General features: G+C 45.3%; 1 protein-coding gene across 1 annotated transcript in view; it reads right to left on the bottom strand.

Moving 5' to 3' along the window:
• The window catches only part of LOC126236672 (zinc finger homeobox protein 4), a 342,930-nt gene that overhangs the window by 316,571 nt on the left and 10,912 nt on the right, over positions 1-15,447 (bottom strand). The window contains exon 2 of the mRNA XM_049946199.1: positions 8,155-8,225. Within this exon, the coding sequence (XP_049802156.1) occupies positions 8,155-8,225 (71 nt within the window). The remainder of the gene's footprint in view (positions 1-8,154; positions 8,226-15,447) is intronic.

Here is a 15,447-nt window from a genome sequence, read left to right as displayed (position 1 = left end):
TCTCCTAACTGTTCCTCTGCTGTACGCGGTACACAATGGTATAAAATGTGTCATATCGTACCGCATTTAACGTTTTCTTAAGGGCAATAAAAGAGCAGGATCAAAACTCGAAGAACACCTCCGTAGCACTAAACCACTTCCTCCGTACTACACTGTTGGCAATACATAAGATGGCAGGTAACGTCCACCAGGCTTTCGCCAAACCAAAACGCTTCTATCGCATTGCCACATGGTAGAGCGTCATTCGTCACTCCAAACTATTCGTTTCCAGTCATCCACTGTCCAGCTGCCTCGCTCTTTATACCACCTCAAGCGTCACTTACTAATGACTATAGAAATTCGTGGTGTGGAAGGCTGACTTTGTTCCCGACCCCAGCGTCAAGTAGCACAACACTTCTCTCGATTTTTTGATCTTGAGGAAAAATGGGCTGCCATTCCTCTACAGACCGTCAGACGCCACACTGGTAGTGTCCCTAGCAGATTTAAGGTAGCCGGCCGGTGTGGCCGAGCGGTTCTAGGCGCTACAGTCTGGAACCGCGTGACCGCTACGGTCGCAGGTTCGAATCCTGCCTCAGGCATGGATGTGTGTGATGTCCTTAGGTTACTTAGGTTTAAGTAGTTCTAAGTTCTAGGGGACTGATGACCTCAGCTGTTCAGTGCCATAGTGCTCAGAGCCATTTGAACCAGATTTCAGGTCGCCATGAAGGCAAGGGGCGGACACACTGCTTATTAATGTCCACTGATAGCATCGTCATCGACTCTACAGTTACAACTCCAGTAACTCATTTCTTCTTGACCTTCGGTTTCTCAACGCAGACAATAGCCGGGACACCTACTTCACGAAAGGAATACCCGATAGCTGACCAATAGACAGGTGCTCCGTGTCCGCACGGCCACGCGACTTCAGCGCCCTGGAGCGCCTTGGGCTACCGCGGCTGTCGCAGCCGCACGCCGGTGCCCGGCTGGTTACCGAACGCCGGGGGCGCACCGAGTTGCGTTCTGTTCTGTTCCTGCGGCAGCGCGTCACGCTCTGGTAGCGCTCATAATTCCCAGATAGGAATCTCGCTGACGTTCGCCGAGCTTCCGCCCCGTTATAATCGCCCGCACGGTACGGATCTCACGCACTGCGTTAACAGCTCTCAGCCGGTTTAATAATTTCGTTTCGACAGAAGTTCAGCGGCACGACATCATTATTTGCAGCGTCCCACGTCAATAACGCCCGCCACGAAACTGCGCAGCTTCTCAGGTTTCTCCCAGTCTCTAACTATGTAGCTGTGCTAGGGTCGACACCTGGAAGGTGCCTATTACTTACGTGATACTAGGGTGCAAACATACAGCTTAGCAGAAAAAAAGATTAGATTTTGACGACTCGTCGACGAAGGCCTTAGGGTCGCTGCGCAGAGTCGCGTTGACAGGGAAGGAAATGGGCCGTTTCCTTTTCAGACCCCCTTGACCTTAAGGACAGACAGTTTAAACCTACAGCGGTATTTGAGTTCTGAAGAGCAGTTATTTTTCGGTATTTGTTTCGCCTTATTTGTTACAAGATTTTATTTCTTACTAATAACCGAGTAAAAAACTGAAATGTAAATTAACCATACCAACAGAACTAAAATTTTTCATTTTTATAAACCTTTTTCGAAAACTGAGTAATTTTTATTTATAAGATTTGCATTGGTTTGAAATATTGTGTTATTAAAGAAAATGGAAAAAGCAGTGAGTGATATTTCAATAATGCGTAATCCTAGTGAAAAACAGAGCACAAGTGTTTTCCTTAAATATGAATGACGCGTCGTTTACGTTGTTCTAAAATATAAACTAAGTGATACATGTGAATGACTGTATTACATATATTTAAGACATGTATTATCATGGATAAAAACTACGTTTCATTAAATTATCTCTGACAGCACCCCTAAAGTGTGCTAGCTATGTGTTAACAGTAAAAATCCGAAAATTATGCAAGTTTCCACTATATGTCAACTTTTTTCCGAAGTATTACATGTTACACATTAAGATTTCTTATAGATTACTGACTTCTGACGAAGCCTACTTTATGTCAATGTTAAAGTTCCCGTTGAAAGGATAACAGCTATTTGACTTTCCTGGCTTGTTAGCAACTTTGCGTCTCAGTACGTATCTGATATGCCAAAGAATTTTAGTCTGCAGCATTTCAATGAAGGAAAGGAGAAAGTGCGACGTATTCGAAGCAACGCTCCGTTTATAGAACCAAATACATTTATGGATACTAGATAAATTCTGTAATTTTTGTGTTGCAGCTTAAAATACTATGCTCAGCTGCATCTCAAGAAAACGGAGAGTCGTTATACGGAAGCGCACACAGGTCGTGCAACAGAAGATAAAATCAAACGGAAGTCAGCACTCACTAGCACTGAGTGCTAACTCTATGATTAACACCTGGTCTAGAAGTCTTTGCGTGCTTGACGAGACGTTCACGTCTGAAACTTAATGAAACTGCCGCCGGTAACGATTCATATCAAGTCATTAATGCAGCGTGCGTGTCGAGAACTGTTCCCAGGCTTGGCAGCGGTACTTGAGTTTGTAGAGCGGAAATCTCATCCCTTTGTAATTTCTCAGCCTGCTTTGATCCACAGGAAAATACCGGACTTACTTAAGGATTGGTTCTTGAATCTGAGATTGAGACCGAGCGAAGCACGAAGAGTGGGGTTCAGATCCCCGTCCAGCCATTCATATTTGGGATTTCCGTGTCCTCCCTAAATTGAGTAAGACTAGTACTGAGTTGATGGCCGTCCGGCTAGCCGCGCGATCTGGTTCCCCCTATGCCGCCTCAGTTACACTATGTTGGCGATTGCTGCGCAAACACTGTCTCCACGTAGGCGTACACCATAATTACTCTACCACGCAAATATCTGGGGTACACTCGTATCGTATGAGACGTTCCCTGGGGGGGGGAGGAGTCCACGGTGGGGGGGGGGGGCGGGGAGGGGGGGCACAATAACCTTGGGTTCGGTGTGGGGCGGCGGTGCGGTGGGTGGCCTGTTGTGGGGTTGTGAACCACTGAGGGCTACGGCAAGACGTAGCCTCTCCGTTGTTTCTAGGTCCGCGGTTCAAATACACAATACACATATACAATTCTGAGTTGATAATACCTCATAAAGGACGCTGCCGTTCCGCTTCTTCGTCCTTGTCCCGCCTTCGCACGTGCTGCGTCTTAAATGGGACTGAAATCGTATTTCACTTCCTTTCTTTCCCTCTCCCTCCATGTTCACACATATGCAGAACTCATCCCTTCAGAAAGTCAGTCGCTTCTGCCCAGCTCTCGACCGTAGACTATAAGAAGCCAGCACCTTTAAATAGCTGTTAGTGCCGTCTAGCTGCCTACCCACATGTAACACCCACTCTGTCTCTCGAATAATGCTGCTTACAAAGTACGCTCCTGAGCAGTCTTACCACTATGTTTTATTACCCTGGTAACAGTTCGTGTTTACCTAGTGAGTCCTAGACATCTGTACAGTAATACCACGACCAGTCCCATGCAGTGTTACATGTTGCGTTATCTGAATTAACGACCCGAATCAATAGACTACTGAGAGAAACAGAGCGACGGAGATGCTTCTATCTCTTCCTACCTATGTCATTGGTTAGACGTTTGTGAGCAGATCACATCGCCAACGAACCAAAATTGTTTCTTTCCTATTTGCCAAAATCCATTTGGACTCCATTAATATCGTAATTAATTTTGCATAATTATACGATCACGGTGATTTCGCTCGATGTTGCTCCGTCGATCACAGCTACAGTAATTTTCAAGGTCACAACATATTTTTCTTACCTGTTACCTACATCTACATCTACATTTATACTCCGCAAGCTACCCAACGGTGTGTGGCGGAGGCCACTTTACGTGCCACTGTCATTACCTCCCTTTTCTCTTCCAGTCGCGTATGGTTCGCGGGAAGAACCACTGCCAGAAAGCCTCCGTGCGCGCTCGAATCTCTCTACTTTTACATTTGTGATCTCCTCGGGAGGTATAAGTAGGGGGAAGCAATATATTCGATACCCCATCCAGAAACGCACCCTCTCGAAACCTGGCGAGCAAGCTACACCGCGATGCAGAGCGCCTCTCTTGCAGAGACTGCCACTTGAGTTTGCTATACATCTCCGTAACGCTATCACGCTTACCATATAACCCTGTGACGAAAGGCGCCGCTCTTCTTTGGATCTTCTCTAACTCCTCTGTCAACCCGACCTCGTACGGATCCCACACAGATGAGCAATACTCAAGTATAGGTCGAACGAGTGTTTTGTGAGCCACTCCTTTATTGATGGACTACATTTTCTAAGTACTCTCCCAATGAATCTCAACCTGGCACCCGCCTTACCAACAATTAATTTTATATGATCATTCCACTTCAAATCGTCCCACACGCACACTCCCACCTATTTTACAGAAGTAACTGCTACTAGTGTTTGTACAGTCTCTGGTAAGCGCTATGAGTGTCTTGCGCAATCAAGTCATTCCAGCTCTCCAACAGCGTGGATGTGAGAATGGGATCATTTTTATGCAAGATGGCGCACCTCCGAATATTGCAAATCCAGTTAAGCAGCTGCTGAAGCGCCAGTTCAGAAATGCTAGAATTAACAGCCACCATTTCACTACAGCCCTGCCGTCCCGATCACCTGATCTTTACCCGTGTGACTTCTGGCTATGGGGCTATCTGAAAGATGTTGTGTTCAGTATTCCGATTGCTAACTTAGCTGCATTGAAGACACGCACTACGCAACACATTCTGAACGTGATCCCGTAAACACTTAGATCAGTTGTGGAAAATCCTGTTTCTCGATTTCAACTTGTTGCAGAAAACCGTGGACAGCATATTCAACATGTTTTGCGCCAGTCATACGGAAATTAATAATTGGATTTGATTTTGATTGATGCTTTTTATGCGGTTTTTGGCATCGGGACAATTAAAAACCGATGTGATTGATGCTTTTTATACAGTTTTTGGCTTCAGGACAATTGAAAACCAATTTTTCCCATCCGATGTGATATGACCTTGCCGTGGTGGATGGGCTTCCGTAACTAACAGTATCACACCTGCACACCCGTGCTCTCTGAGTAGCACAGTTTGTTTAGCGTCAAACGAACATCTTAGGCATTGCTGTATGATTCATTTGTCATTTGTAGTCGACCACTATTAAATTATTATGCTTACAGCGCCATCTACTGTTAAATTTTGTAACTATTTATTTTTCTTCTGCCACGCCTTTTCCCATTTCTCCGATAATATTCCGCTGCAATTTGACGTCATTCTGACCGGTGGTGTTATTTCTACAGCGGTTTGAAAGTTTAACTTTAATTACAATCACCCTGTAAATCTCTCCAGAAGTTGGAAACAATGTGAAACAAATCTCATACGACAAAATTACTTTTTTTCAATGCTCCTTGATTCAGGAATTATGTCTTAGGCACCACGTTTTCCTGTTACGGTCATTTGCATCACTGGTGTGCGGTTTTCGAATTCCATCCTCGCCCTGCATCTATCAGCTTATGGAGGCCCCTTCGTGTTGTTTTGGTGCTGACAGGGTTCGCGATTGCGAAATTCAGTTCTGTAATGACTTTTGAAGCTGTGGTCTTCTTATTTTTCATCACAGTCCTCTTCAGTGACCGTCGGTCACGATTACTCATCACACTTTCGTCGACGTTGTGACTTAGCAGATAACGGTTTTCCGGTTTCCCTGTATGCGGTATAAATTTTCTATATGATGACTCTTGAAACGCCAGACAGTTATATTTCGTTACGGAAGCATCCACCATATGATCACGTTCAAATTCACCTAGCTCCGAGACAATGCACTCGCAACGTCACAGAATATTATACAAACGAATTGACACAACTTCAGAGACTTGGCTGGTCTCACACAGATATGATTTTATGCATACAGATTGAAGGGGAGAGTCCAAATTTGTACCAAAGCCGGGAATCGAATCCGTTTCTCCCGCTTACAAGGCAGGCGCTTTTCGCCACTAAGCAACATTGGTACAGCGGTCCACATAACCGCAGGTATTACCTTGGCAGGCTCCTTCCTCTATCCAAATTCTCACTGCCGCTCCAGTCTACTTTAAATTCCCCCTTACCCACGAACAGAACTGCCGAGGCTCTCCATGTTCTGGAGTAGCATCTCAGCGTCGAACTTAAAGGGGGGATCCAGCCTGCAACCCAGGTGCAGGTGCTTATAGAAATGAAATGTCAACTTCAGAGACTTTGCTGGTCTCACACAGATATGGTTTTATGCATATAGACTGACGGGACGAGTGAAAAAAAAAACCAAGGCTGACTTTGTGGCTAAAGTACTTACCTAGAAAGTAGGAGACCCAGGTTCGATTCCCGGACTTGATACAAATTTTCACTCGCCGCTTCAGAAATGTTTTAAGAAATACGAAAGAGATGTATACTAACTGTCAGTTTCCTGAATTTTTTTCTGACATAGGATAATTAAACTCCATATATGGTAAGAGTTACATACGGACAAAACAGCGGACTTTTGGAAAGGTCCTAGCGAGTACCGTACCTTTGGGATCAACTACAGAAAAGTATTTCAGGGATTTCAGTATTTTTCGACATTTGACGTGATAAGTTTGAAACTGCTTCACGGATGGAAGAATTCCGCCAGTTTCAAAACAAGACAACTGCGTCCCTGATTAAAATGGGTAACATTTTTGATATGGTGAGAGATCTATACTATACTTGAATTTCAGATGTTCCAACAGTTCTTTGTAGGAGACAGTCACCAGAAGGATTTTTTTATCGTCGCAGAGAACATAGCTCCGAGGTGGTTCCCTGCATACACTACTCGTCGCAACTTTCGGCTTTAAACGTCGGATGCCGAATGATTTGGGTGAAAGTAGTACTGCAACTTTCAGGCGATTACGTCCTAGTTTTTCAAATACTCAGAAGGCTGCAGAGAACCAACTAAACAAAATATATCGTCCACTATAGTTAGCAGCATAACGTTGTTGACGCTCTTAAATTTTAGGAAAAGGAACATTTCAAAATTTTAATTAAGTCGCTATTTGCTTACATTTGCATACTACTATACAGTAGCCTTGATCTTCTAGCCATACGAAATAGCAATCACACAGAGTCATCCTTTGGACTTGCAGCCCTTGTATTTGCCGTGTTTGCAGTAAAGCGAATTGGATATAAGGTCCGCCTGTTATGCAAAACACTTTTTCATGTGACCCAAATATGTTTCAGAACATCTGCGCCGTCATTAGTTGGTTTTCGTTCTTCAAGACACAGTCTTGAATCAAGAAAACCCAGGGATCACGGCTCATAGGTGCTGAAACATGTTTGTCTCGAATAAAGGAAATCCACTGATAATGGCACACAGGTGATGAAACATATTTGGGCAACATGAAAAAACAGTGTTTTGCGTAACAGGCGGACCTTATATTCAATACGAATAATCGCACAACGCAAAAAATTGTTCCTTTACTTATCTTCAATTAAGTAAAACATTACTGCACTACAGGTACAGCTGCTTTGTAGGTTTGTAAGAGAGTTGTACTGTTGACGTTTACTGATAGTGCAACACTAAACATCATTCAAATAACCTTTCTGTTATCAAAAATTTCAGCTACTCACTGCCTTTTGTTCAGTTGAAGTTTCCTCTCAAATTACAGTGGTTTCTAACCATAATCTGTCCCGTGACATAATTAATATTTTCCCATAAACTGTAACAGACATCGTATTTCGGTGAACGATTAATATTTTCTCTCCATCATCTACATTTTTTTTTTAGCTTTCGTTATCAATAAAATACAAACAAATGCCTTCGACGTGTTGGCTTCTTGAAATCGCATTGTCAAATGAAAGTACCCACATAGCTAATGAAAGTGTGGTAGTGGCGTCAGTATATTGAAGGACTCACAATGAAGTTTTGTTGATAAATATTGAACGTTTGGGGGCTTTTTATGTACAGGAGGTATCGGGAAATATGAGGACACGACGGCTTGAAAGCGGAGATCTGCGGACATCACCAGCTCGAGGAATGCGTTTCCTCGTCCTGAGGGATTGCTGCCGTAACTCCATAGGAAGGTAGTGTTCTCTGATCTCCTTGTCCTCCTTCTTCTACTGTGGGAACGCAGTGATGGGTTAGCGTGGTACTCACCGGAGGCGTGCTTGCCGTTGTCGTGCTCCGAGTCGCGGTCCCTGTCGAGCTGCGGGCTGGGGGTGGGCGACCTGGAGGTGGAGGGGGCGGGCGGCTGGTGCGGGGGCGGTGGGGGCGGCGGCGGCGGTGCCGACAACTCGAGCCTGCCCATCGGCAGCGACGGCGGCCGCGGCGGCGGCAGCAGCGGGGGTGGCGCCGGCGGAGTCTTGCAGCCGCGCGTCAGCGCCATCGCCTGCGTCTGCAACAGGACGCCGAGGACCTCTTCAGGACGTGCTAAAAGCCTTATCTCTTCGGGTCCTTCTGGTTACTCTGACAACTTGTACCATACGGTTTTATTTATTGTCAGAGTGCTCAACGTCTCTAACTACATCTACATCTATATGATTACTCACATTTAAGTGCTTGGCAGAGGGTTCATCGAACCACAATCATACTATCTCTCTACCATTCCACTTCCGAACAGCGCGCGGGAAAAACGAACACCTAAACCTTTCTGTTCGAGCTCTGATTTCTCTTATTTTATTTTGATGATCATTCCTACCTATGTAGGTTGGGCTCACCAAAATATTTTCGCATTCGGAACAGAAAGTTGGTGACTGAAATTTCGTAAATAGATCTCGCCGCGACGAAAAACGTCTTTGCTTTAATGACTTCCATCCCAACTCGCGTATCATATCTGCCACACTCTCTCCCCTATTACGGGATAATACAAAACGAGCTGCCCTTTTTTGCACCCTTTGGATGTCCTCCGTCAATCCCACCTGGTAAGGACCCCACACCGCGCAGCAATATTCTAACAAAGGACGAACGAGTGTAGTGTAAGCTGTCTCTTTTTGTTGCATCTTCTAAGTGTCCTGCCAATGAAACGCAACCTTTGGATCGCCTTCCCCACAATATTATCTATGTGGTCTTTCCAACTGAAGTTGTTCGTAATTTCAACACCCAGGTACTTAGTTGAATTGACAGCCTTGAGAATTGTACTATTTATCGAGTAATCAAATTCCAACGGATTTTTTTGGAACTCATGTGGATCACCTCACACTTTTCGATATTTAGCGTCAACTGCCACCTGCCACACCATACAGCAATCTTTTCTAAATCGCTTTTCAACTGATACTGGTCTTCGGATGACCTTACTAGATGGTAAATTACAGCATCATCTGCGAACAACCTAAGAGAACTGCTCAGATTGTCACCCAGGTCATTTATATAGATCAGGAACAGCAGAGGTCCCAGGACGCTTCCCCGGGGAACACCTGATATCACTTCAGTTTTACTCGATGATTTGCCGTCTATTACTACGAACTGCGACCTTCCTGACAGGAAATCACGAATCCAGTCGCACAGCTGAGACGATACCCCACAGGCCCGCAGCTTGATTAGAAGTCGCTTGTGAGGAACGGTGTCAAAAGCTTTCCGGAAATCTAGAAATACGGAATCAACTTGAGATCCCCTGTCGATAGCGGTCATTACTTCGTGCGAATAAAGAGCTAGCTGCGTTGCACAAGAACGATGTTTTCTGAAACCATGCTGATTACGTATGAATAGATCGTTCCCTTCGAGGTGATTCATAATGTTTGAATACAATATATGCTCCAAAACCCTACTGCAAACCGACGTCAATGATATAGGTCTGTAGTTCGATGGATTACTCCTACTACCCTTCTTAAACACTGGCGCGACCTGCGCAATTTTCCAATCTGTAGGTACAAATCTATCGGTGAGCGAGCGGTTGTATATGATTGCTAAGTAGGGAGCTATTGTATCAGCGTAATCTGAAAGGATAACACAAAAATACACAATGGTAAAACCACAAAATTAATCTAAATCTCCCAATGACAGTCCAGAGAGAATATGTCCATAAACAAATAGCAGCAGTTCCCCCTTCGGCAGCTGGAGAGGCGTCGCTGTGTGTATAGAGAACAGGATACAACTGGAGCATCTTCCAATTGGTCTTTCAGGACTTCCAGATTGCCCACGTCTGTTCCAGCTGATGTCTGATAAGGAGAAAGGGGGATGGATTGGTGGCGTGATCTGTAGCTGCCACGCACTCTAGAATGTACTTTCTTCTGATTCACCTTCTCTCTCAACATGCTGATGTTGCTTTATTCAAGGCTACATGTCATGAAGCACGCTACTCCTCCACTTGAATTTTCCAGGTGGAGGTCATCGCCAAAGCACACTTCGCGCAAACTAAGTTGACACTCGGCGCGGAGGTTGTTGGGAGCAACCGTGAAGGCATTTCCCATTTACAGCTGCTCCCATCAGCCTCCGCGCCGAGTATAATACTTTTGAATTCTGCCATTCTTTTCTCACATATTGCAATCACATCTCTCTCTCTCTCTCTCTCTCTCTCTCTCTATATATATATATATATATATATATATATATATATATATATATATATATATATATATATATCAACAAGGAAATAAAATTTTCAGTGGTTGTTTGTTGGTTTCAGATACCTAGTATTCACTCTGAAGGTTTCAGTAACGCTACATCCACTCGATTTGTGTGCGTCGAGCTGAGCACCACTGGGCAATCCTTCTCTATGACACAGAAAAAGGAGAAAGCAAAAGGTACGGTCATTAACAAAGCTATTTGCAAAAAGTTCGATTTTGGAGACAACTACAGTGGGTTGACATCATCTGCCCAGGGTTCAGACAGTAGTGGAGGTCTATTAGACCTCGGTCCAAGGTGCCATTCATACTAAGGGTACTAAGGAGGGAAGCAATGCACTAGTCGTCCTGACTGCTACAACATGCAGCAGTCTATTGACCTTTCTTTTCCAACTTGAAATTCCCATACTTCGTTTCTCGTAGATTAAATAGTAGACAGTTGCTGACTGCAATGCGGTGCAGCCGAATTCGATTCTCGGTACTTCCAGGGATTTCTCCTTGACGGTGGTATTGGACCGGGCTGCAGTCAGCCTCGTGAGAACAACGGATGAGATTCTTGGAAGAGTAGTATCGATTTCAAGGTCAAGAAACCTGACAAATACCACGGGAGCGGTGTGCTGACACATGGCCCTCGATACCGCATCCACCGACGCCATCGACAAGATGACATGGCGGTCGGTCGGGTCCGATTGACCCTTCAGGGTCAGAAGACGGAACAGTATTATTGTTGTTGTTTCTGGGGAGCACGGGTGCTCAACACAGAGGTTATCAGCGCCATTATAAATATTAAAAGAAACGAATATGTGTAGAAGGGCTAAAAATGTTGGCACAAACGTACCTACATACATACACACACTCACTCCTACCTTACTTACATTGATTCAAACAAGCACTCCATACCACACGCCGTAAAACAAAGGAGATATAGAGAAAGTTGCTATACCTGGAATGAAAACGGAATTAAAACGACAGAGCGATTACGGATCAGGTATATGTGACGGGCTGACCATTCAAAACCGAAAGAAAAACACATCTTGTGTAAGCAGGTCACCCTGTTAACACATTAAGGACACCTCTCTAAATTTTTCTGAAACAATTTGGACGCATCAGAGAACCCTATAACTCTAACCAAAATCGTTTCACTGTCACTTAAAATAGAGGGCAGAACTGCCGGCAAATCTACAGCTGCTCCCTGCTTCGAAAATAAAACAGTTTAGTAAAATGTGGCCCACACTGATCTGAACACCACAAGCACCACACACTGGAGTCCTCTCGCTGGAGCAAGAAGCCGTGCGTCAGGGGACTGCGGCCTCAGTCAAGGCGAATAAGGTGGACTTCATCCCATATTCGTGGCTGAAAGGAGGTAGGCCATGGCCGCACAGTGACCCTTACGAGATGCAGCTTATTACCTGTCAGTTCCAGCGACTCGTCTTCCCATCGTTGCATGACTATACTGTATACCTCAACAGCGAAGTGACAGCATGCAGCGGGATGACACACTGAGATAACGGAGGATCACGACACGCCTCCTTAACTGTGACATCCACTCTTTCATTCTCCGCAATACCAAAGCGCCCTGGTACCTAGCAGAAAGATACCTCCTTCCCCGCCGGCCAGTGTGGCCGAGCGGTTCTAGGAGCTTCAGTCTAGAAACGCGCGACCGTTACGGTCGCAAGTTCGAGTCCTGCCTCGGGCATGGATGTGTGTGATGTCCATAGGTTAGTTAGGTTTAAGTAGTTCTAAGTTCTAGGGGACTGATGACCTCAGATGTTAAGTCCCATAGTGCTCAGACCCATTTCTGAACTTCCTTCCCCAGCCGTTGTAATTGGAGGCGGGCGTCCTGGATATTCTGGACTACTATATCTGCTGGGTACAAACGTTGTAGAGAGTGAAGGGCTCTCGGAGAATGGGGACAAGGAATTTTGTACTCGAAGTAGATCTCATCTGTTCCAGTGCCCACAAGATGGCATATAATTTTGCGTCGAAGACACTAAAATCTCGAGGCAGTTGGACCTTGAGGATACGATCAGGGGAAAGAACAGAGCAACCAACAGGGTCTCTCGGTTTCGACGCATTCATAAAGACAGCTGTAGAGTTGTGGTGCTCAGTTAAAATCTCATAAAATAGTATACTAAAAAAGTATGCAGGAGTGCAAGCTCTCCTATGTTGGTGTTGTGGTCTTCAGTCCTGAGACTGGTTTGATGCAGCTCTCCATGCTACTCTATCCTGTGCAAGCTTCTTCATCTGCCACTACCTACTGCAGCCTACATCCTTCTGAATCTGCTTAGTGTATTCATCTCTTGGTCTCCCTCTACGTTTTTTACCCTCCACGCTGCCCTCCAATACTAAATTGGTGATCCCTTGATGCCTCAGATCACGTCCTACAATCCGATTCCTTCTTTTGTCAAGTTGTGCAACAAACTCCTCCCCAATTCTATTCAATACCTCCTCATTAGTTATGTGATCTACCCATCTAATCTTCAGCATTCTTCTGTAGCACCACACTTCAAAAGCTTCTATTCTCTTCTTGCCCAAACTATTTATCGTCGATGTTTCACTTCCATACATGGCTACACTCCATACAAATACTTTCAGAAACGACTTCCTGACACTTAAATCTATACTCGATGTTAACAAATTTCTCTTCTTCAGAAGCGCTTTCCTTGCCACTGCCAGTCTACATTTTATATCCTCTCTACTTCGACCATCATCTCTCCTATACTGCACCAAATCTAAAATTACTCTCGGCCACTGGAGTATCCGTGGTGGGAGGTGGTTAATGATGATGATGTTTGGTTTGTGGAGCGCTCAGCTGCGCAGTTATCAGGGCCTGTACAAATTCCCAACCTTTGCTCCGTCCAATCTCGACACTTTCATGAATGATGATAAAATGATGACGACAGCACAAACACCCAGTCATCTCGAGGCAGGTGAAAATCCCTGACCCCTCCGGGAATCGAACCCGGAACCCCGTGCTCGGGAAGCGAGAACGCGGCCGCGAGACCACGGGCTGCGGACTGGCAGGTGGTTAAAAACCTGTATTTGGGGTTGTAAGTTCAAATGGTTCAAATGGTTCTGAGCACTATGGGACTTAACAGCTATGGTCATCAGTCCCCTAGAACTTAGAACTACTTAAACCTAACTAACCTAAGGACATCACACAACACCCAGTCATCACGAGGCAGAGAAAAGGGGTTTAAGTGTTCCATACAAGTGACGCCAGCAGACGCTGCACGTGGATCCCAAATGGCATGTTGCTCGTGGACGATTGGAGAAAAGACGTTCCAGGCGTAACTTAACGTTACCTTTAATATGTTTATGGCAGATGATACAAGCTCAGCTCAAGGACTGTCAGACGATGTACTTTAAGCCACATCGGATAACTTACGAATGGAGATGCATATTCACAATCACGTCTTTGCTACCATCACCTGCTTCTTCCAGCTTTGAGGTCGTTCCGTGAAGAGATGAACATTTGCTGGACCCTGGTTTCGGGAATCCAACGTCAGAACACAGTGTTGAGGCGATCAGCAAGAGCGTTAATCCGCGCTGCCCGCGCAGATAACGGCCGGCCCCGTGAGACGTGCTAATCCACTTGCGCGGCCATGAGCGCCGCCGGGGGCCGGCGCAGGCCCGCCAGCCAGACAAAGACGGCCTGCGTCACTCGTGGCGGCGCTGCGGCGGGGGGCCGAGATTAGTGTCGGAAGCGCGGCGCGGTGATTCGCCACGGGCGACGTGTTCCTTCCTGGCCGCAGCCTTCTCACTCCAGTGAGCACCAGCCGCGTCCGGCCAGGGGTGCCACAACCACAGCGGCCGCCGCTCTACGCCGCTCTTCTTACCGGCCGCAATGCACCATCACCGCCCCTCTTACCGGCACATCTGCGCGTGGTATCGGCCTCAAATCGAGTCGCAGGAGAGTGTTCCTGACTGTCATTCAAAATGAGAGCAAGGAAAGTGCCACAACTTGATCTACCAGAAACTTTGCTCAGTGGAAGAGGGGTCAAAATAAGCGAACACTGTCTCGGCTTGTAGTAAATACTCGACAGTTTCTGAAAAAGCTACGGGCAAAGTATTATGAAGGTAATTTCTGTGCCTATTAGCGCATGACATCTTCCGACCAAATGGTGGCACAGTGGTTAGCGTTGCGGCTACTTAATTTTGCGCCCCGTGTTCGAAACCCGATTATTACTGTTATTTTTGTTTTTCATTTATATACTCATGTCTGTAGAAGATTAATATACGAATTCCATTGTATATTAACATAACATTATCATTACTCGTCTACTAATTGTACGCCAGGTGAATGAATTTAGAAAAAAATGAGAAATTTGTTTGAAAATGTTTTGACTGAAATTCCACTTCTTATCTTCCTTCATAATCAATTACAAGCGGTAGTTTTCCGAAAAGTGATCTGTTATTCAGGGTTTGCCGCGAAATTGTTGCCGACAAGCGAAATCATCAGCAGTATTAATGACATTTCATCCCCGAAGAAATGTCACAGTGTCAAATCTGCTTTCGCGCGATGCTCGCGGAGTTCGGAATATCAGTGTTTCGAATGTTTCTACGATCGTTACCATCCAAAAGAATATAACAGATCATCTTGAAGGATAAACATACGAATAAAATATACGAACTAAGAATCGATATGATAATCAAATATCAGAGTATCAGAAGTTAAAAAGATTGTTATCTCTCTACATACCATACAAATATACAGTGTATCCGGACACATGGTTGAAGATGGCTTACAAGTTCGTGGCGCCCCCCATCGGTATATCTGGAATTCAGTATGGTGTTAGCCCACCCTTAGCCTTGATGACAGCGTCAATTCTCACAGGCATACATTCAATCAGGTACTGGAAGGATTCTTGGGGACTGGCACCCCATTCTT

Source organism: Schistocerca nitens, chromosome 1 (assembly GCF_023898315.1).
Source record: "Schistocerca nitens isolate TAMUIC-IGC-003100 chromosome 1, iqSchNite1.1, whole genome shotgun sequence".
NCBI classification, from domain to species: Eukaryota; Metazoa; Arthropoda; class Insecta; order Orthoptera; family Acrididae; genus Schistocerca; species Schistocerca nitens.
The sequence above is the reverse complement of the archived record's forward strand: the minus strand, read 5'-3'. Positions and strand labels throughout refer to the sequence as shown.